The sequence below is a fragment of the Neopsephotus bourkii genome, unplaced genomic scaffold (genome assembly GCF_033783945.1).
Source record: "Neopsephotus bourkii isolate Nb327-2 ecotype Australia unplaced genomic scaffold, CSIRO-AGI_Nbou_v1 NB_845, whole genome shotgun sequence".
Classification (NCBI taxonomy): Eukaryota; Metazoa; Chordata; class Aves; order Psittaciformes; family Psittacidae; genus Neopsephotus; species Neopsephotus bourkii.
This window is the reverse complement of record NW_026901341.1, coordinates 1,147,998-1,171,103: the sequence shown is the minus strand read 5'-3', so window position 1 is coordinate 1,171,103 and position 23,106 is coordinate 1,147,998. Positions and strand designations below refer to the sequence as shown.

The following is a 23,106-nucleotide window of genomic DNA, read 5'->3' as shown; positions in this document are numbered from 1 at the left end:
GTGTGCTCAAGTATATAAAATAATTTGGAGATAATTAACAAGCCACACCAATTAACTGCAAAAAATAACTGCATGTGTTGTGTACAAACACAGTCTTGCTCACAAATGTGTTACAGGAAGAAAACAGATATTACGACAAGATGTTTTATCTCTCCATCAGAATACCATGCTTACATCCAGAGAAGGGCATGAGCTGACCTTGATGCATCAGAAAACAACAGCTCTAGAAAATGACTGTAGAAGTCACTCTACAAAATTAAGTTACAAATTAAATTGGCTTAATGTATACCAGAAAAGACTGTAACCCTTTTATATTCAATTTGTGAATGACAAGATAGAAGTGTGTTTGTATGTACGTATAACACACACGTTTTCTGAAAAAAGAACATTATTTTTTCTGCTCAGACTAGCAAAAAATGGTAAATCTTATCTTCTAAATGTTTTTACAGACACTGCACAGAGTCTGAAACATGGGAATTTCAGAATATTGGCATACGTGAAAACAGTTGATCTTACTGCACTGGGTCACTTGAGTTTCATTTAATCTACAGAGATCTAAATTATGCTTCCTCTTTTTATCTAGTATTTGGGGCAACACAACATTATTGGGTATATAGTGCTTTTTGTATGCGTAAATAGCCTTTTATATATATGTGTGTCCTTTATGAATATGACAGTAACACTGCAAAGCATTCCTGTGCATCATTCTTTACCTAGGGATACTGAGATGCAATCAAACTATTAACAAGCAGCCTATGAAAGAAACAGTTGCACAAAGAAGAACGCTTGAGAGCACTGAGAAAACTTCCAACACACATCTGATAGAGTATCTTAACTATTGAACAATACTTTGCCTTCCTTTGAAGCATCTGGTCTTTAGCACCACAGCTTCCCACAAGTGCTGATGTGAATTGATGTTTTGACTAATTTTGATGCTCCTTTGTCATTTTTGACAACTATGTAATGATCTAGTTTCTCGTGTCAAGCTCTAGTCAGTATTTTTACATCTACACCTTATATTTAATAGATAAAATTCAAGTACTTCTTACTGCTGCATACACATTAACAGATTACTTCACTCAGGTTTCTTTTCTGAAAGCGCCTTAAACCGAGCTTAGACTACCTAGCCCACTTTACTCAATAGTTTGCTTCCTGAAATAAGTAACCCAATACTTCTATTTATAAAATATCTGCTTGCACACATAATAAAAATTGTGTACCCGATGAGTTTTTTCTAGCATTTCTACTGATGCCTAACCCATAATCATACTTAAAAAACATCTTTCAGCACACTTGGTGCCTAATATAATTTAATATATTTCATTATAGAACATGGTTGGAACTATAGCAAAAAACAACACTAAAAAAGCTTACCAGTCCTGCTGCATACATGGGTACTATAACAGGCTGTTTCTTGTTGCCTGTAAAGAGCTGATAAAACAACAACAAAAAATATAGTAAGAGCTTCCTGTGTCAGTGACGATAATATTTTTCAATGTTATATAACGTGTATAAGGTTAGTGTCAGAGAATAAATACTATGTTAAATGTAACACGATGGTTAAAAACTAATGCAACTTTTAGCATGAAAAGGGGTTATAAAAAGTTGTCAGGTGGTCTGTCACGAAAAGCAGTGTTCAGTGCAGCTATGCAATTAAGAGACAAGCATTCATACAAAGACTTCCACCTGACTCTACATTTAAAGCAGCTCCATTATATAGAAAACAAGTTTTATGGACAGACTCACAATATTTCTTGTGTCGATTCCCAAGGAGCACAAAAGCTTTTTGTTGCTGTGGGAGCCACCCCACTGGTATCTCAGTCCATATGCCTCATGGATATCCTGCAGCTCTGTCCACACATCCATCAGTTCCCTATACAACCCATCATAAATCAAGTTATCAACAGGAGTAACAGCTTCACAGCCTTGAATACTTATTCTACTTTTTAATGCAAGCGATTTATTATACGTTCCAATTAAACTTACACCCAAGCACAATACCCCGGGGAACTAAAACTGCACAGTGTTCTCAGAACAATTTTAGATGAGACTTCTGATTGAAGAATGTTGTCCAAAGCAGACAGGACAAGGCCTACGGAGACTTCATCATCACATGAATGAATACATCGATTTATATCAAATGTGACTAATACGACATATTCTGATTCACTCAGAGACATCACTTAAAAGATGATATGCTGCTGACTAAGTTGATATGCTAAGTGAAATATTCCTGGCATATGTAGTCACTGAAAACGAGCATTCTGCTAGATAACTGACTTTTACTTGATAGTTTTTCAAAATGCTTGGAACAAACAACTTATGTTGAATTACCGCTGTATGTTTTAAGTTCCTAAAGACACATTTCTACTTCCATTTTAAGTGAGCTGCATTGTGGTTTCTTACCCAGTATTTGCTAAGGTCTCATCGGTTGTCATCTGCTTTTCACCTGCTTCCAACAAATTATTTAAGGAACTGATTTCTTCTTCAATTTCAAGGATAGGCATGGAAGGAAAACAGACTTCAAATATTCGTTCCAGACGACTTAGTAATGTTGTCTGTAGTAAAGAGAAAATATTTACATCAAGTTAACTGCTTTAAAAGACTCCAAAATTGTAACAGTAAGATGGAAAACAATATATAGCTGATACGAAGTTTCACCATCAAATATTTAACTGTCAGAGGATCACAAGACTTTATAAGCACCAAATACAAGCAGCTAGCTACTAAGAAACAGTAACAACCTTGCCCTCTGCAAAGCAAGTTCTTACAGAAAGTCTGGAACAGTTCTTCCCAGAGTTAAGAGCCTTTGCTATGATTTAGCAGAAAATAAGTACAAGTATTTTGCTACATTTACTTCAGATATGTTAGTCTCCAAACCTATACATGCTAAGGGTTTTATTAAACATGTCAACATAATTTCCACTCAATGATGATTCAGTTCAATCCAGACTTGAAATATAACATTGTTTCAGAAGACAGATCACCTCTTATAAAGGTATATGCAGCAGTCAGAGGTCACACAAAACAGCCTGACATGGAACATTTGTTGATGGTGTGATAGCAACTCTGAAAACAGTAAGAAAAAGCTATTTGTAGTCCTAAAACCCTGTTACTACCAATGACTCAGATGTAGGAAAACTATAATCTCCAGCTTCATTTGGTATAGTTCATGTGATGGTCAGGTATAATGCAGAAGCCAAGAGTAAGGCATTTAAATATCACTTGTCAAAAAAGTATTTGTAAGGCTTGTTTTGTACCTCTCCAGACTAAAACCCGAAGAAACTCCACCACCACCACCCCACCCCAGTTCCTTAATTTCTTGCCCCAAAACTTATTTGTCTGGTTTTATACATTACAGATTGTTTATTTAATCAGAATTACTTTCCTCAATGCAATTTCCCTTTCCTCCAATTCATGATTCAGACAGTTAATGCTAAATGCTGTGATCCTTCAGGGGTTAGAAGATAACCTTGGGAGTGAGTGTTTTTGTCCTAGCCAAATAACTCACAAGAACACCACTAACTTTTATTTTGGCTGCATAAGAAGTCAGCTAGATAGCAGCACGGTTTGTATAACCACAACTTTACCAATGTTACTTTCCTCTGACCTTCTTTCTGGTGTCTTGTGTTATAAACTCATATCAACAGTATGTAAATACACTCAGAAGCTTTGTGGGAAGGCTACAGGAGAGCTACTGATCTATACTCCACAGTTTTGAGAGATGAGGCAGGATTTCCTGCTTGTCAAAGTAGTTGTAACCATGTTTTGATGTTGCCATTACTTCAGCATCCTTTGAGAGAAAGGTAACTTAAGCATCTTAGGAAGGCAGACAGGGTTCTTACGTTTCATAACGCATTGTCTCCTGCTTTTCTCTTCACCAGTGTCACCATCTCTGCTGTTGGGTAGGATAGGGCATCAACAATATAAACAGCACATATCTATACCCATGGTTTCCAGGCATTTTAATTCCACAGCCTGTACTGGGCCTTGGTAGATAAGATTTAATATTCAAAACAAAACAACCTTCTGCCCTCAGAAACCAAACAAAAAACCCCACCCCCCTATTTTTTTTCAAGTATAATATGCTTACTTCTTCTTTAATTCTTCTGTATTTCTATATAGACACAGAATTTCAACTTTATTATAGCTCTATGAACTGTCTGTCTCAGACACCAGATGTAGCACTGACATAGAATGCATTTTCCCCCCTCCAGCTCAACCTGTTAACACAGGTACTGTCAAGCTCTTAACATTTATTAAAAAGTACCAATTGCAAGGTATGGTCATTAAAATGAAACTAAAGCCTTTCTTTAATGTACCTGTTTGTTTTTTTTTTTACCAGAAACACCTTACTCTCTCTTCTTGCTAGAGGAAGAAACACAAGCCTGGCACAAGCCCAAAGCTTCTATCTTTCTAATTCGGAGTTCCTCAACAGCCACGTTTCCAGTGCTCTGCTGCATTGCACACAGGGTAGTATCCCGTAGCTCCAATACCTGCGTTTCTACTGGGGAAATGGGAAAGAAACTGAGTAGGCAAAAAATCCCAGAGGCACCGCACAATGCGTACTAGTATAGCTATGGCAGCAGAGCCCTCCTATGGAGATGCAGCATATCCCAGCAGCTACGCTGATTTACAAACATAAACCTCAGACAGAGGGGTTTTGTTACAACTGAAATGATGCCAGTTTCAGAGAAGCAAGGCTGGTAGGTGGAAGCTATGTATTTTAATTAGACCAAGCAATACAGCTGGGATAAACCTTTACAGTTCACAATTAAAACAACATTTCTCATTAGAATTTTTATCTGAAAATTTGCCTGATCTCAATTAAGCAATTCACTGACCACGTACATCAGCAAATATATGAAACATAACAGAGGCAAACACTATGTTATCAGAGTATCTTGACTGTGTATTGGAGTCAGGATGATGAGTCAGGAGCTAGGAACCAAGTCTGTTCAGTCTATGCTATTTGGCTGCTCACGGCAAAAAGTGGGAAAATGAACTTGCTTACAACATCAGCTCTTCAGTTTTGCAAGCTGTGGAAGAAATTCCTGACAGGGACAGCCACCAGGCCCAGTTATTTGCAAAACAATGTCAAAATGCCATAGCTGTTATACTAGGAAAGGATCTGAATTACACAGCACACCTGATTCACACTTTTTTCCCTCCTTTTCCTCTTCATTACCTTAGTGGTATATTTTGCCCATAATGAGTGATGTTCTACCGTATGTAATTTTCCTTTTAATCACCTCTTAACACCCAATCATTTCAGCTGTACAGTAAGGTACAATACTTGCCACATCACTTGTAGGCTGTTTTGCATTGGACCAGAACTAAGTCACCAATTTCCATTTCTAGGAGGTAAAACTAAATAGTATTCCAGATTCTAGTTTCAGCATACCAAAGCATACTCTACATAAGTTTTAAACCTTAATTTTGCCTCCAATATATCACTTGCCCCTATCACATGAACAGGTGACGTATACTTCATTTGTGTAATACAGCAGGAATACGTATTCCCAGTGAAAAGGGAGAGGCAGACAAAAGGCACTGGATCATGAAAACAGCAAGGCATCATGTTTCTTGAAAAGGATCAACATTTCAGAACATGCTAGTGACTAAGAATATGCTTGCTTAGGTAATGAAAGGATTAACAGAAAGCTTCTAAGAATCAAGCAGCATCTCAGTCAGCTCCCAGTTTCAAATTTGAGCTTAAAAATTGTGCCAAAATTTCAGGAACAGTTTAATTATAGCTTCTTTACACTTCCTTTCATCTTTTCTACATTTCCAGAAATGCTTAGCCCTTATTTATATACGATGGAGAAGAACGGTTTCCATAGAAAACCAGAGTAATTAATTCTATGTGTGCAAATGGACACAAGGAAGAGCATACAAACACACATTCCCCCAGGCAGTGGCAGTGTTCTTAGTGGAAACAGCTGAACTTGTTCTAATTGGTAATGAAATCCTGTGGTCACAACTCCCAGGTCTAAAGGGCATTACCAAGACTTTGAAATTAGTGTAAATGCCCATCTTCTACAAACCTCAATCTACTGCATGTATAAAATAGACTAAAAAAAGTATTATTTCTGTCATACACAGTAGTGTCATCTCTTCCAGGATGGAAAAAAGGCCGAAAAGAACTTCTCTCCACTTTTCATGTCACTGAAAGCATTTGATACCCAAGTGCTTTCCACTGCCATTTGAGAAGATTAGTTCTTAAAGGCACTTACTGAAGATGTGAATGAAGGCTACAGCTGCTATTCTAAAAATTAACTGTGATTCTCTAAACAGTGACAAGCGCAAAGCCCCACAGTTCCTGTGACTACACAGAAGTTTTTGGTAAACACTTATGTGGCAATCACCACCTGAAACAATCAAAATATCACAGACCTAGCAGACTTCTAAGTGAGAATGACAACCACAGGATTAGAGTTTATCTCCTTGGCAGTTAAAAAGGGGGCAAGATCCAGCCCACAGAGCTGAAAGGCCAAAGTACTTAAGCTTGCAGAATTTGTTCTTCTCTTATTTTCCACCACAAGACTATAGAACCAATGAACTCCTTTTCAACACAGCAAATCTATGCAGGCCACCCAGCACACTAAAATCCTCCTCAGCCAACTCCAGGTCACCTCAACATTGACAGGTTGCTGCCTTTCTTGAGAGCTATGAAAAGAGAAGTTAATAAAGACAACATACTTGGGCCACGCTACAGAAACAGTTGACAGGAACTGCAGTTTTCACCGTATGATTGCTTAATGTTTCTCTTGGTGAAGTTCTGGGGAACTCCATGTACAGGGGTTGTTTGAGGGAAACCCCAAGAGACTTCTTGCTTCTTTCCATGGTCCCAATTACACATGAGCTGTGGAGCAGACACAAGAGCTTCTCCTCATGCTGGAAGGTGAACAGTAGAGTAGCACATACCCCTCCTTATCTACATATCCCACTTATCTACACAATCCCTCATTTTCCCCACTCTTGGTTACAACCCACATCATCCCTGCTCTGGCAGCATCCAGAGGTGCTTTAAGAAGGTGAAGAGTTGAAAGCAGAGCACATCTTCAGACCTCCTTTTTCCTGCTACCAGGAAAAGAGGCTACAGAGGAAGCAAACTCAAGCTCTGCGCTGGTTGCATCTATCAAACACAAAACTGGAAGATCTAAGAATAAATAAAGGCAGTGTAATAGTTAAATGATTGAGTATATTTAGATATTTAAGCTTTATCTGATAGAAAAACATAAGAAAGGAGACAGAAATGAGCATATGAAGGATCCAAGATGCTAAAGGTGTAATTTAGGAAAGGAATAAAGTCCATATGGACATGATCAGCTCCTAGTTAGGATTCAGAAGCCGAGTGAAGTCTCTCAAAAAACAGCAGAACAAAGCTCAGGGGCCAGACACCAAGAAAAGAAACTGATTAACCAGAGAGATTTTAGGTATTTATTTTAAATCAGGAACCCACTGCTCTGGAGAGTGACTAACAGAGGTATTTATGACCATTTTAACAAAATAAAGCTGAGGTTAAATGAGAAACTCCCTTTGCTGGGGTTTCTAGCAACCAATCCATATTTTCCAGGAGCACATTTGCCTTTGAGGAGATAAGTCACCATATACAACACTACCTTCACCCTATGTGTGTGTTGGGGAGGGCTTTCCCCCCCCCCAATTTCCTTTTCTGTTTTCTTTTTTTTGGGGGGGGGTTGTTGGTTTGTGGTTTTTTTGTTTTGTTTTTTTTTTCTTTGTTTCAGTTTTGGGATTTTTTTTAAGAGCTAAACTACATGGCCACAGAGTTAACACAGGGGAGCTGAAAAAAGGATTTCAATGGATGCAACTCACCATGGGGAACATACCAATCAATTTCAGTGGGTCTCGGCATTTTTTGGACTCAATCATTAAACAAAGCTGAACAGTCAACTAAGTCATGGTTTGGGCTGGAACTATTAACAAAGAATGGTCTTGGTTGGAAAGAACCATTAACAATGAATAGTCTGGGTTGGAAGGAACCTTAACAGCTCATCTAGTTACAACCCCATGCCATGGGCAGGGACACCTTCCACTAGAGCAGGTAGCTCCAAGCCTCATTCAACCTGGCCTTGAACACTGCCAGGGATGGGGCAGGCACAGCTTCTCTGGGCACCCTGTTCCAGTGCCTCACCTCATAGGGAAAATTCTTTTCCTAATATCTAATCTAAATCTACCTTCCTTCAGTTTAAAGCCATTTGTCCTGTCACTACATGGCCTTGTAAAAAGTCCCTCTCCAGACTTCTTGTAGGCCCCTTTAGGTAATGGAAGGCACATTTTTTTGGGGGGTGGGAGGGGTGAGTTATAAGTGCACATGAGCAAGCAAATACACAAATCACTAAGCTCCTAGCTAAATGGGGGCAGTTTTTAATTTGGAAAGGCTCATGGACTGTTTAAACTAAGAAGCAGCTTCCCTTCCACATAGCAACAACTTATTTCTTTAGCTCTTGTGCAGACTCTGCTTAGCAAAGAAAGCACCTTCTCAAAAGCAATGAGAGAAGAGCTGCAGGCACAAAAAAAAACTGAGTAAAAAAAGAGAAGCTAAGCTTACGACGAACACTAGTTTATCTTCTCATGATTCAAATGTGATGGTCTTTCTCCACCTCCTGAGAAAAGCAGGTGAATTTAAGATGGTGCTATGAATTTCTCGCAGGTAAAAAATGAAATTACTTCATTTTTATTACTGCAGGCAATTTATAATGGAAACACTGGTCCTAAACACAGATTTACAAGCCAGGAAGAGGACATGAGCTAAAAACCCTCACCAACACAGAATGAGGACTAAGGTTTTTTACAATAATTTAAAGAATTAAAGAAGACAATGATAGCTCTAAATATCCCCAAAACTTTTTTAGACAGTAACTGTGAAGATCTTGAGATCAGCAAAGCAAATCTGAAAATGCAGTGGTTTGAGAAAGACGAATAAGACTTCTCTTGTCTTTTTACTGCTTAATACAAGGCAGTTATAAACCACAGTGAAGTTCAATGTAGAAATGTGAAGCTGTCTCCCTCATTTTTTCTGGAAGGCTTGCATGCTCATTCTCCTTCAGCTGAAGAAGGTATCAAATCTTGGATCTTCCATATGGGCAAAGTGCAGTTTAACAGTTGTTGACTACATAAAACTTCACATTTCAGTTGGTCATGTTGTTATTATCTGGTCATGCTGTACTAACTTTTCAGCCAGGCTCTGAGAAGAAGTATATAAACAGAAACACTAAACCAGCCCCCTCCAAAACTATTTTCTTTTGTGAGATCCCCATAGCCAGCCTGTTCTGAAATACAACAATTATGGACTACTTTTAATGGTCTGGTTTTTACTGTTATTCAGCTGCACATACTTAAGAATCATGCTATGGACCTACACCCAAACCTTTCCAGACAGATATATTTACACTGCAGGTTTTTACCCAACTGTCTGAACTTAATTTAGCCAACACTATCTTAATTTACCTCAGTGAACCAAGAGGCTGAAGTCTTTATGGTCATAATTACTTTTTTCCAAGAGGATGACTTTATTGATTATCCAAGACAAAGTACTCTCTAAGTGACAGCGATCCAGGGTTTTCTTTGTCTTGATTCATACTTGTGGCTTAGTAACTGTGCATCACCCACACTGTCTGATTAATCTGAAGCACTAGAGCCTGTGAGCACAGGCTCTTTAATATGCATAGGATCTTAAAACCCACTTTAAGGACTGTTAAGGTTTCTCTTCCTCCCTTTCCAGTATTTGTTAACTCCCAGCTAAATCAGGCAAGAGTTTTGGCCTTCCAACCAAGCCACAATTCACCTCCTCTAGAGAAGTCTATATGCTTTGAACACAGCTATGCACAGCTGTATTACCCACCCACATGATCACTATAAGTAATAACTGCTCTTGTGCTATGCTGCCTAAGTCCTATATATATTCTTAATGTACAATACTGCAGAGTAACCCCTCAGCTGACTAACATTCAACACTATCTCATGGAAAAAGCTACAAGCCTTACATTCCTTATAAACAGAACTTAGTAGCGTGCTATGTGATCACATAAAGAGGATTAATGCATATGGTACAGCCCATGTACTTGTTACGTCAGCCAGTTCACCCACTGCTACGTCCTACATCAGTTTTAATAAACGCAAAGGCACATCTATAGCTAACATAAACCTGCAGCTACTGAAACCATTACACATTTTCCAGCTGAAGATGGGCATTAAATGATTAAGGTATATGGTAGTATTACTATGGATTCAAATAATAGTCTGTGTACCTGTCCCCATCAGCCTTTGAAACTAAGGGGTTGCAAATTCTTTCAGTAGTTTCAACTGAATACCATATACCATGCCCTATTCTTCTCCCCTCCATGCAGCACTACTGAATAGAAGAGGTCAGCTTGTTACTAATCCTACATTGCAGGTTGTGTGCAAGATTCGGAGAGTCTAAGACCGAAGGCAAAGTAGAAAAGACATAATGATCTTTTTGCCAGTATGTGTCACTATATAAGGTCATTTTGTGACCCTTTTCCCTCTACTTTCTTCTTTTATATTCTATATTTTGTAAGGAGAACTGGATTAATTAGTCAAATTCAAGCAAAGCCTAACTTCTACTTAAACATTATACCAAATCCACAGCTTTCTAAACAGTTTGCCAGTCGTGTACCTTACAATCAAGGCCACATTCAGAAATCATAAAACTGCTGCCACCTCCTCACCCAGAAGACACAAACTAAGGAACCAGAAAGGAAAATACGCAGAGACCATTGGCAAGGGACTCTGAGCTACTGGTAAGTAACTTTCCCTTCATGGTGCATTCTGGATGGGCAAAAATAAAACAGTAATGCTGTTGTCTAAGTATACAAAAGCAGAAAACTGAAAAATAAAGAATTACATTAGGATCACTGTTCATACACCATTCAAAATTATTTCACTACCACAATACAGTGACTCTTCTAGCCTCAACATCACAGATAAGTACATACAACATCTTGTAAATGATCCCAGTGCACCTCTAGCCTAAGCTGAGGTCTCAATTTTCACATCTATCTCAAGTGTCTAACACATGCAGTATTTCTCTTGCACCGCCTGCTTCCTTTAAGTTGCTATAGCATGTGGTTTTCAGATCTGGCAGCACTACATTGATGCAAGTGATATACTGCTCCCTATCATTCTCTGGTTAGGCTAAAAATACCTCTGTTCTCTTACCAATCTCTACCTTTACTTTGCATGCAAGGGTTTCTGCTTTTACATCGCACAGCTCCACAATAATCCATGGTAAGCAGATCAGCAAATTCTTTAAAAAGCTGTATTTTGTGGCTTGACCTCAGTGACATTCTCATAAAGTAAGGAAGCCAATCAAAATCTTAGTTTTACTAAGGTTCTGCACTTAAAAGTACCGGGACTATCTGCTGGCTTATGTTGACTCAACTAATCTCAATGCTTCTAATCGTGTGGCTCAACAGAAGAAAACCAGGATTACTACTTAAGATTAAAACAAAACAGTTTTTAAAATGTAAAAAGGTTCAACAGATCATTCCAAAACTTAAAGCACTTACAGAATAAAAATTATGTTTTGAAAATGTGTAACTATTGTTTTAACAGTTAACAGGAAAAAAAATGTAGCAACTAACTTTCATTGCAAGGCTAAGGAAACTACTGCAACAGAGAAAACGCATCCAGCTCAACTTCCTCTACAGCTCATTTGTGTAAAATGTTCTCTGACTTGCATTTCCTAAGGGGCAAGGGAAGCAGAACCTCACCTTGTAGCCAAACAATGACAACTGGATGAAGTATAAAGGAAAGGAATGAAAAAACATGTAAGTCTTAAACCATGCTTTGCAATCTAACCAAAGTACTGTGAGACTTTACAGCGGATCATGGAAGAACTTCCACTGTAACTTGGCTTTCATCTATTGTTAATGAAGCCTCAGGGAGGTGGAAAAAGAAATAAATTACAGAACCTCCGAAGGTTCTGCTTTTATAAATATTTACATTGAGAAGTGTTTTCTATTGAAACTCCATCATAAAATTATGGACAGTTATAAGCATATGAAATCTTCAGACTATCCCTTAATAGCATGAGTAACTAGAAGAATGGATGACTGACTGAAATCATCTCCCCATCCCATTTCCTTGTCAGATTCTGGACAGGCTTTCAAGTGGCAACAGGGAAAATTTAGATGAATTGCACTAATGACCTTTGTACTCTCTAATTCTGTGGGTGAATGACCAACAGAATAGACAACAACAGATTTGTGTTTTCAACTTTAGAAATGAACCCACACATTCAGGTGAGGATGAGTAAGGTTTTGGACAGGCACAGAAATCCACCTGCATGTTCACTCATGAGCCTTTCTTGGGCTCATGAAGCCACTCTGAAATTCGGTGTGTCACTCACTGCACAAACCTGCAGGCAGGAATTGTAAGGAGCTGAGGCTCACACCTTTTAACATGACAAGAAATCAGAGCTAAGTCCTCAGCACTGCATTCCATTTGCTGATGCTTGCAAAGCTCCAGCTGGCACAACCTTCTTCTGAAAAGCCATTTCATTTGTCACTGGTAGGAAGCAGGAAGAGGCAGGAATGTCACCAAGCCTACACAAGGTCCTGGAAAAAAGGACTTGCCTCATTTCCTTTTATTGCCAGAGAAGATCCAAACCTTTCAGGCACATATTACCACTAACAGCCTTTATTGCTGGTGCTGCCGCACGCTTCAGAAAGACAGAGCATACTCTAAACTACTCACATGGGATGACGTGACTGAAAGGAAATATTGAAGATAATTTAAAACTCAAATTGTTGTTCTGAGTTTTGTAAGCTATTATTAAATACTTTGTAAAAAAAAAGGATCTATGTATGAACAGGCACAGACCTCAAAGATAACTGGTGAAAAGAATGAATACATACTTAGCAATTACGTCAGAAAACCTGTTGGGCGGGGGTGAACAGGAGAAACCTACCTACTTTACCCTCCCTGAAACTCTTAACTAGAAATACCAGCAGCTTTAACAAGTTACCAATTCCTATATTTGTGATGTTGCTATAATGCAGAGCTGCTCACAACTAATGTACAACAGATACTTATTTTTAGATATCTTTTAAATTATTAACTTCCCAGAGTTGGAATACCAGGGACAGAACTCCATAGGTCATGTTTTATTCTGCTCTCTACTCAAGCAAATAAGTGCAACTATTTACAAATCATAATTTTAAATCAAATTCTTAAAACATAAGAGAATGGTGATGAAAAATCTTGGGAATCAGTAATTTCATCTTCCAGTCACACCACTGTTTTATGAAAAGGCAACACCAGTGTCCCCTCAAAAGGCAATAAACTATAAACGCAAAGGAAGAACTATTCCAGGCTCTGAAATGTTTATGATGGCTTATTCCTTTATCAGTTTATGTAAAGGACCACATGTAATCACCAAGACAAATGCATACAAGTTCCAGCATTCCCCACTCACTTTTCTGCAGGAAGTAACAGTGCATAAGACAGAGGATGCAAACACAGCACACTATTTCATACCAGTCCATTTCACCCACCTAATAAAATCTCTCCCACAAGACAAACAAGGACTACTCAAACACTTGTTGCGTACAGAAGCAGGAACGAGGAAGAAAGGTATGCACAAGAGATCAAGACTGAATGAAATCAAGAACACCCTTACCTGAACTGAAGGTGCTGGCTCTTGAAATTGTTTACTGGTAGTTCCTTGGGAAGACACTAAAGCAAAACTATCAGTCTTGTGTAATGCTGGACCATCAATCCTGGCAGATGCATCTGTCCTATGTGACTGCCACGTCTCTTTTCTGTGATGAGATTCACCAGCTTGCTCATCTCCAAAGGCAGCCCAAGAACAGCTGTCTTTTTGTTCATCTTCAAAAGCATTCCAGTCTGTAGCCTGGTTACAACCCGCTGAACTAAAGTCCGCAAAGTCGTCACAGTCCTGAAAAGCAACACTCTCATCTTGAGGTTTTGGCACTGAATCAAAGTCTCCAAATTCACTGTCATCACCATTTTCTACCTCAGTAGTATGCTGGATGTCTAAGCCAGAAGTTTTACTGGTAGTATCACATTCTAAAGTGTCAGCAGTCTGATTTAGTTCAGCATGATCCAACCTTGCTGGCTGCTGAGAAACAGTACTTGTGTCCCTGAATTCACCAAATTCATCATTAGTTTCACTAATATGTGCGGGCTGTTTGGAAGGTCCTTCTAGATCTAGAGCATTTATTGATTCTTGGGCATTACTGAAGGTGGGAGATGCACTGCTGACTGAGCCAAAATCACCAAAATCATCATCATCATGTGTGTCACTGCAAGCTACTACTTCAGTACTACTTTCACCATTCTTAAGATCTTCAGAATCACCCAAGTTTTCTCCTGCAAGATCACAGCTTAGGCTTTGGATCTTATCAACCTTAACGCACTCTGTTCCTGAAGAGTCATCAGGCCTAGTAAGATCTTTGCCATTCTCTGTGCCATGTTGTCTTCTCCTTCCACTGTGTTCTCCATTTTCAGTAGTGCATATTGAACTTCCAGTTACCAGAGATTTAGTAGAAACTGCAAATTCATTATCTTCCAGTGCTGAGGGACCCTGTTCAAAAGTAATTTCTGAAATGCAAACTTCTTCAATATGAGTTACTCTATTTATTCTGTTGTTCTCCTGAATGCTCAGAGAGTCTCTTTCATGAAGAACGCTGCATATTGTAGTCCCTGTTCCCTCTAAATGGATTGGCTTTTTGCTTGAGAATGAAGCAAAATCTGCAAAGTCTTCACCTGAGCTAGGCATTGAGTTCAAATTTTGCTCAGTACTATGGGTGCTAACGGTTTTCAGTCCCTTTGAGTCACCAATACTGTCTAGATCTTCTGTTCCCTGAGGATTTGCAGGGTCTGATGTTGCAAATCCATTTGTTAGAATCTCTAGACATGGAATTTTCTCACCATTACAAGCATCTATTTGCTCATCCTGACTCTCAACTGCTATACCAGAAGAAAAGCTCTCTGATTTCCCAGTGTTGTCTCTCTGCTCCCCTCTTTTACTTACATCTTCCAAAGCAGTACCTGAAGTTCTAAACTTGGATTTTTCTTTGCTGGTATTAGTAGCTGGCACATCAGAAAGTTCCTTAGTAAGAGCAGGAAGCTCTGTAACACAGTCTTTAACATTTTTAACAGATGTGAAAGTTGCAATGCTAGCTACATTGTCAGGATAATCATGAAGTGGGATGAAATGATTTGTGGGTATAAACTCTTCCTTTGGATGACCGTAGTCTGGTGTATCAAAATCAGGAAAAGCTACTCCAGCAGTGCTTACACCAGAAAATCCTCCAAATTCATCTTCATCATCATCATCAGCTCCATTGTCTAGTGGTGGAGGGGATGAGGAGTACATTCGAATAATATCTGGTTCCATCGTTTAGTTCCACTTCAAGTTAATATATTTCTACAACAGTGAGAAAAAGAAGTATATTAGAATTTGGCTAGCTTTTACCATTCATATTGTTTAATTTTACTGTTTCATGTTTTCTGAAGTGAAGTGTCCATATGTCAATGTCCATATTAAACATGAGAAAGGAAGATTCCCCAAACCCATTTTCTAACCATTTCTTTTGTTTTAGAAGTCACAGAGAATCTACTGGGGACAGTTCACATCTCCTGTAAACTACTACACGATCATATCCTCAGCAGACAGTGCCGAAATGCCAGAACACAAACCACATTTGTTTTGAGCCACTGTGCACCACAGACAGTTAAACTCAGTTTTAAGCCACCAGTTCTCTACCTCCCATCACAAACAATTCATAAAATACCCAACGACCCTTGTCCATCTTCCGCCATGCTCATTTGTGTGCTCAGCTTACTGTGTGACAGAAACTACAACACTCGACAGACTATGTCACAACATTCGTGTACACAAGGCACCTTCAGCAGCACCAAAGACTTTGAAAGATATTTCCATGAGCTTTGAGACTGTGAATGAGTGGAGAGAGGAACTGCTGTTATAATCATTAGCTATGATAGGCTGCTCTACTGTTTAGGTTTCTTTATACCAATTCACGGTGTCCCTGTTCTTTGGATTTAATAGCTGCAAGCCAACATGCTGTCTCTACAGCTGCTGCCACCAGCCTGCTTTTGTCTTATAAACCGTCAGTTGGGAACAAGCACCAGCAAAGCCTAGAGCAAAACAAACTTCATCAAAGCTTCTTCTCAAAAGCAGAAAGGAGCAAGATTATCCATAAAATATTTAAACACAAATCACTAAATCACAGGAAGGAAAAAAAAGGACTTATTGCCATGGCCTAGATAGAAACAGATTAAGGACTCCATTTTAACACCGCAAACCATTACAGTAACAAGCAAGGTATGGATAGAAAGCCTTCCTTCCTAAGGAGTGATCTTGATGGTTTTTTTGATATTGTGTGTAATTAATGAAACAACAACTAGATTGTTATAGATTCACAACTGTACACATATCACTTCACTAGTTCATACTGTAAGAGGCCCTTAAAGGGAGAGCTATGACCAAGCTCCTTCCATTTCGAAAGACACTTGTCATGAATATAAAGCATAACATACCAAGCATTATCTACAGAAAGAGTGGGAACAACCTATACATATTAGTAAATATTTCAATTTCTAACCATCAGAATAAGTGCAGACTTTACAATACTAGTTCTGACACACAGATAAACCACAAGCCTTAAATTCAGCATCTTTATCAAACAACTTTGTACATGCACCTGAACGACAGCACACAAAGGGTGTAAAAACAACAAATGAAGTTCTGCACAACATAACACAGCGCTTGAGCCAAACAACTCTTGGTATTTGCTAGGGAAGGTATTTTGCAGTTATAAAAGAGCATCATGCTTATCAGATGAAACCATGAAGTAATTTGTAACAACCCATGCAGACTGAAGAAGGCTGAAAAGGAATTTTGTTTAGAATAAAGAATAAGTTGTCAACAAGCTCCCACATAGGCTTACTCAGCAGCAGCTGCTTAATAAAGTATTCAAGAGAAGAGCTTCCCTCTCATCTCAGAGGTCTCATCTCTCCAGTGCACTCTCCTTTTTACATTAAGGTCTAGCAATTGCTGTTTAATGTACATACTCGTGTAAATATTGTTTCAGAGATGTCTGTAGAGCACAACTTTGTGTTCACATACAGATTACTCCAACCTGTTTAGCTTCCCAGCCTCTGGGCTTTCAATCCAGCAAATAAAATAATAGTGTTTCTTCTTTGTGAGTATCAGAGCTACTATTCATTTTTTATATCCAAATTTCCAAGACCTACTGTGGTCAGCCATCAACACTAAGATTAAATACCCAGTATATCCAAACTACAACTGCTTTCTGAATGTTTTACTGCATACAAAGATCCATATGCTATACATAAAGATAAGCCCTCGTAGGTGGAAGTGCTGGTTTCGTTCTTTTGTAGAAGACAGACTGGTTAGGTAGATATTGGTATATATGAGCTGTGTTCATCTCAAGGCACCATATCTTGGTGATAGCACTATTTAAAGCTACAGGGGAGCTGGTTAAACAGTAAATGGTATTATGGCTGGAATCCATGACTCCTAGCATCATGAATCAGTAGCTCTTTAGTAACACACTGACATTTAGGAGAAAGGACAGAAAAAACTGCACCAGTTGGGATGGGACTCACTTCCTCCCTCCAATTCCTGGAAAAGGGAAAGAATTTATTGTGGTTTGGTTTTGTTTTTTTTTTTTTAATAAAAAGGGGTGGTCTTATTTGGTTATATAAAAAAAAATAATCATCCCTTGTAACGAAATCTGCTTTCACAAGTCTCTACTTGAATCTCAGTAGACAACAGCATAAACTTATTGTTAAACCTCCTGAAATTTAACAAGAGTTGTTACACCTACTTTGAAAATTTAGTCAACATAATATTTATCATGTTATCCCATGTGACAAAAGCTGAAGAGACCATAAAAGCAAGAAACTAGTTCTTGAATCAAGCAAAAAAACCCCTCAAGTATATTATATATATACATATTATATTTTTATATATATGTATATATATATATATTTCAAGACTGGATATAAGTCTTTATCATCCCAGAAGAAACAGGAGGCTGAACAGAAACAATGAAAAGGCTGGAAAAAAGGAAGGTGAAGATGGGAATCCTACTAAAAAAATGCCAATTGGCTTCTGGGGAGGGTAGGATAATCAGCTCCTTGCACCGCTTATCCCACCAAGTACTAGGTACATAGACAAAGTACTATGATTGAAGCCACTGCAACCTCAACAACAATTTAATCATATGATTAAGTGTTTTATTATTTATTAAGTAGAGAGACAGAATCCCTTTAAAACATGTCTAAAGCCATTTAAAAAGAAAATATTTTATTATGTTGATTTACAGCATGTTGGTTTACATTGGAAAGAAAAAGCCATATAAGTAAACCCAGAGAAGCAGAAAGTCAAATACTGAATATACTCCAATTACTCTCTAATATGTAGCCTATAAAACATTACATGCTTGAGAAAGTCAAATGCTTGTGTGCTGACACAAGTTAGAGCTAGAAAGCTAACACATGATTTTGAAACCAAGATTTCTGAAGTCCATAAGACCCATTTCTGAAGCTTTCAGCAAAGTATGAGTAATAAAGATCCAAGTTTAACATCAAAGTGAATACATGATATAAATGCATACATAAAATACAGATACATATCAGAAATGTCTTCTTTTGAAACAGACTAATGAAGTCATACAAATAATTATAGTCCTTTTTAGGAGACTAAATCTAGGTAGACCAGCCTTCTCTTTCCCAGAAACCTTATCTGTATTGATAAGAAGTCATGAGAAGGGGAGGGAAAAGCAAAGATACAAGCAACCTCAAATTTATTTCCAACTGGCAAGCATATAAACCTACAGCCCTGCACACAGACAAAAAAACAAAGTAGTTTTGCTGGTTCAGTAATAACATAAATCCACATTGTACTCCCACAGCCTAAAGTTTTCTAAAGTCTTGGAAAGTTCTTTGATCAGCTGCAACTATTTGCTTGGCTAAGAAGCACTGCCAGCTCAGTGGCCTATCTAGATTACCACAGCTTTATGGATAGGAATTAGATGCAAGAAGATGCTGATGAGACTCTTAACTCATGCATTATACAGAATCACAGAATCACAGTTGGAAAGGACATCTAGTCCAACCCCCTGAAAGGCTGGGCCACCCCGAGCAGGTTACACAGGAATGTGTCCAAGAGCATTCTGAATGTCTCCAGAGACGGAAGACTCCACAGGCTCCCTGGGCAGCCTGTTCCAGTGCTCTGCCACCCTCAATGGAAAGAAGTTCTTCCTCATGTTGAGGTGGAGCACCTCGTATTTTAGTTTATGGCCATTGCTCCTTATCCTGTCACTGGGCATCACTGTAAAGAGTCTGGCATCATCCTCTTGGCACCCACCTTTGAGATATTTATATGCATTAAACAAGATGCCCTCTCAGTCTTCTCCAGACCAAGCAGGCCCAGCTCCTGCAATCTCTCCTTCTAAGAGAGATGCTCCAGAGCCCTGATCATCCTTGTGGGCTCTGCTGAACCCTCTCCAATAGCTCCTTGTCTGTCTTGTAGTGAGGAGCCTGGAACTGGAGACAGTACTCCTGATGTGGCCAGTATTACTTAAACTAATATGCTAACACTACGAATTCGAAGCCTCAAAGAAAGCTTCTGAACTTTCCTATTAAAAAGAAAATTTGTCTGTATGTTTCACCAAAATCACGTGTTTTATTTTTAAGTCTAGTCTTTTCAGATTTATAGGCTTGTGTAACTTGGTTTTCACTTGAGTCACTCGAAATATCACATTCAGTTCTGCATTAGTAACCGCTCCACGACTTGACATCAGAAGATCTCGCGCAAGAAAAGTAGGTTAAGAATTAATTCCTATCAACACTGGACATAAGTCCATATGTTATCCATCCTAGCAACTCTACCAACTTTTTTTAACCATTTGCTGTATTATCTTAGCATTAGCTAAAAACAAATCATAATAGAGTTGAGAAAATCCTTATAAGCAAGGATGTTGTAAAAAAAACAACCCCAATATGCAGCATTCAGAGAGAAAACTGAATAACATGAGAGCAGCAAGCATCAGTCAAATGGAATTCACCAACAAGACTCCTTTTCTTTGCACTTAACATAAAAAAGGGAGTCGAGAAACAGGAACAGCAGGGACAAACAGAAGACAGATAATGTGAAGAGACTGCATGGGGGCTGAAGCAGACTGCCAAAGCCCAATCAAATATGTAGGAAGATCTCTGACCACCTAAAAATTTTCTCTCCTGCAACTTCGGCGATAAAAAAGAAGAAACTTCCTTCAATTTTTCATTTCAAAGCACTTTTAAAACTTCACAGGGATCATTTACACAGCAGTAGTCCAGTAGCACAATGCTCTGCTCCAGAAATGTTTCAATAACACTTGCCAAAACAAGATCTACAAGGAACATTAACTGTGCATTTAAAAATCTGATCATAGGTTTGATGGTCTACTACATGTTTTATCAGTTTAACCCACAAGAACCAACTACATAATCAACTGTATATTAACTTGTTATATTTTTTAAATGGCATCTATTACCAATGATGTTACAGCTGTATTTTAAAAGTTGAAGTAAAAGAGGTCCAAAATGTATGGATCTATACTGTATATGAGCGTAAGATTGTTACGTTACCACAATTTAACTGCTGGTTATTCAAAAGAATACCATACTTAAAGTGTAACAGAAGGAAAAAAGTCACTCGAGAACTCCCCCTCCCCTTGACTAACTGATTAGTGATAATTCTTTTTTTTTTTTAAACAGGGCATAATCCCAATTCTACTTGCAGTATAAGAACAACATGGGATTTTTTTGCCTTAATATAATTTCTTCAGAAAGAATTTCATTATGATCCCCTTTCTTGACTTCCAGAATTGTTCTACCTGCCAACCATATACTACTGAACCTAATTCAATATCATCTACTGGAACATTAAGGCTACGAAAACCCACAAGTCTGACAGAACAACTTTGTGGATTAATTCTTTTACTTAATCCGTGCTTTGTCTGGCATCTCAAATGGGGTCTTATACCCTACTCAGACATACTCTTGCTCCAAGCACTAGGCTATATAAGTTTGTAAGCCTGGTTTTTCAAGTAATTAACCCAAGCTGTGACTTAACTCAAAGGAGAATTTGCACAAATCTATAACCAATATGCAGATTATTTATCTTCCCCAGATTTTTGAGGGAATTGACTCCCAAATTTAGAAGTCAGCTATGAATTTAACCTGCAACTTTCACATTTATTAAATTTAAACACTCCTGAAACATGCTAATTTTAAGCAAATAGAACTTGTCGATTTGTCTGAACACAGCATATAGTAAGGATTCTTCTTTGGGAGGAATTTTCAACAGTTTTTACTTATACATAATAAAGCAGCTACTTCTATGATTCATAATACACAACAGCCGAGGTTTATGGCAGCAGATCTTACCCCCTGAAGTGTAGAATCTGACAGAGTTTAAGTGTTCGTGTTTAAACTGAATTATTTTAGCTACAATCATGGATTTATGTTGACAAGTGTCAGCTAATTTTTCAGATCACAATAGTTTAATATTAGACTGATGATGATTTACATCAATTCCTTATGACATGCAGTTGCTCAAGATTTTTAAGGAAAAAACTGTTAAAGAATTGTGTCTGTTTCAGATGCCATTTTCTTCAGTCTACTTATTTTTTAAAGCTGAAAGCACTGGTTAAATTTTTGCTTCCATGTGTTTCTTTATACTTCAATATTCATTATGAAGGAAATTCACAATTTTCATTATTATTAACTGTTGAAGTCATACTATAAATGTAATTCACAAATACACTTACAAGTATATATTGACATTTTACTTTAGAGAAAAAAAACCCCAACCTGCCGACTGTAATCGGTAAGATTCAGTTATGTTATTGCAGCTCTTGGTTTAAACCATTTAAAAATGTAACTCGGGTTTATTTAGAACACTCAGAAGAAGAGAGAAAGAAGAAATAACTAATGCTGGAAAAGATAAATAGTAGTTGACTTAACTTCTGCTAGAGCAAGGATTTGCAACAACAAAATGCATACCATTCTATCTCAAGTCACTAACCAGGTTTCTAAAGCATTTACTATCAAACCAGAGTATCTCATTTAATTTCAGTAAATAGGGAACAATAACTGCTTTCCTCATGCACAGATCACATCCTTGTTCATTACCTTTTGTAGAATAATAGTAACATTCTAACAAAGACATGGTAGCAGAGAGAACAATGTGATTACACAAAAGCAGGTATAAATAGTTCCTTCTCTCTATATCTTCTAAGGCAGCCTTGAAATGGCATGTCTGGCTCTTACATAAGACCTAAAAACCTGGCAGGCCACAAAGAGTATCTCTCAAGAAATACAGGAGGCATGTAAATTCAAAAGAAGAAACTCCTCGTTCCCTTTAACTTCAGATGAACATTAGTAGAACAATGGATAACCTCTCAGCTGTGGATTACTCTGTAAGCAAAGCTGAGTTAAGCAACCCATCCCTTAGAGCATAAAGAAAACAAGACAATCAGAAATGGCATGATCAAGATCTCCATGACAGTAGTTACAATGCTACTGAAATGCCCTAAAGTAAAAGTCTTGCAGTGGCAAGGAGATTGATTTAAGTCATTAGCTGCTAGCATCTGACTTTTCCAAGAACATTTAACTCTTCTACTGCAAGGGAATTCCTCAAGCACACACCAAAAATACCACAGTGAGGACCAGATTTAGAATTCTCAGTACAGCAAAATGTTGGCTTCCAGCAGGAAAAGCTGTTCTCTTCTATTATAACTTCTTTTTATTGGCTTATGAACAATGGAAAATGGATTTAGTCTTTCTGCATCTCAGACCTTATTTCTAGAAGGGCCACTGTAAATGAGGAGAGCCTGTCTGTTAAAATAGCATTTCTACAACCCCAAACCGATCTAGACAGAGAGTCACTGTCCAGGCTGAAGTCAATATGTTCTTAAATTGGTTTGATAAGCTTACTTTTATTTTTGGAATAAGTTACCAACAAACAAAATACAGCAAGAAAATGTTTCCTTCATA

At 38.1% G+C, this 23,106-nt stretch overlaps 1 protein-coding gene across 1 annotated transcript in view; it reads right to left on the bottom strand.

Moving 5' to 3' along the window:
• The window catches only part of AFTPH (aftiphilin), a 48,809-nt gene that overhangs the window by 20,924 nt on the left and 4,779 nt on the right, over nt 1-23,106 (bottom strand). The window contains 4 exon segments of the mRNA XM_061356200.1: nt 1,375-1,431; nt 1,747-1,873; nt 2,407-2,558; nt 13,670-15,442. Of these exon segments, the coding sequence (XP_061212184.1) occupies nt 1,375-1,431; nt 1,747-1,873; nt 2,407-2,558; nt 13,670-15,412 (2,079 nt within the window). The 5' untranslated portion in view covers nt 15,413-15,442.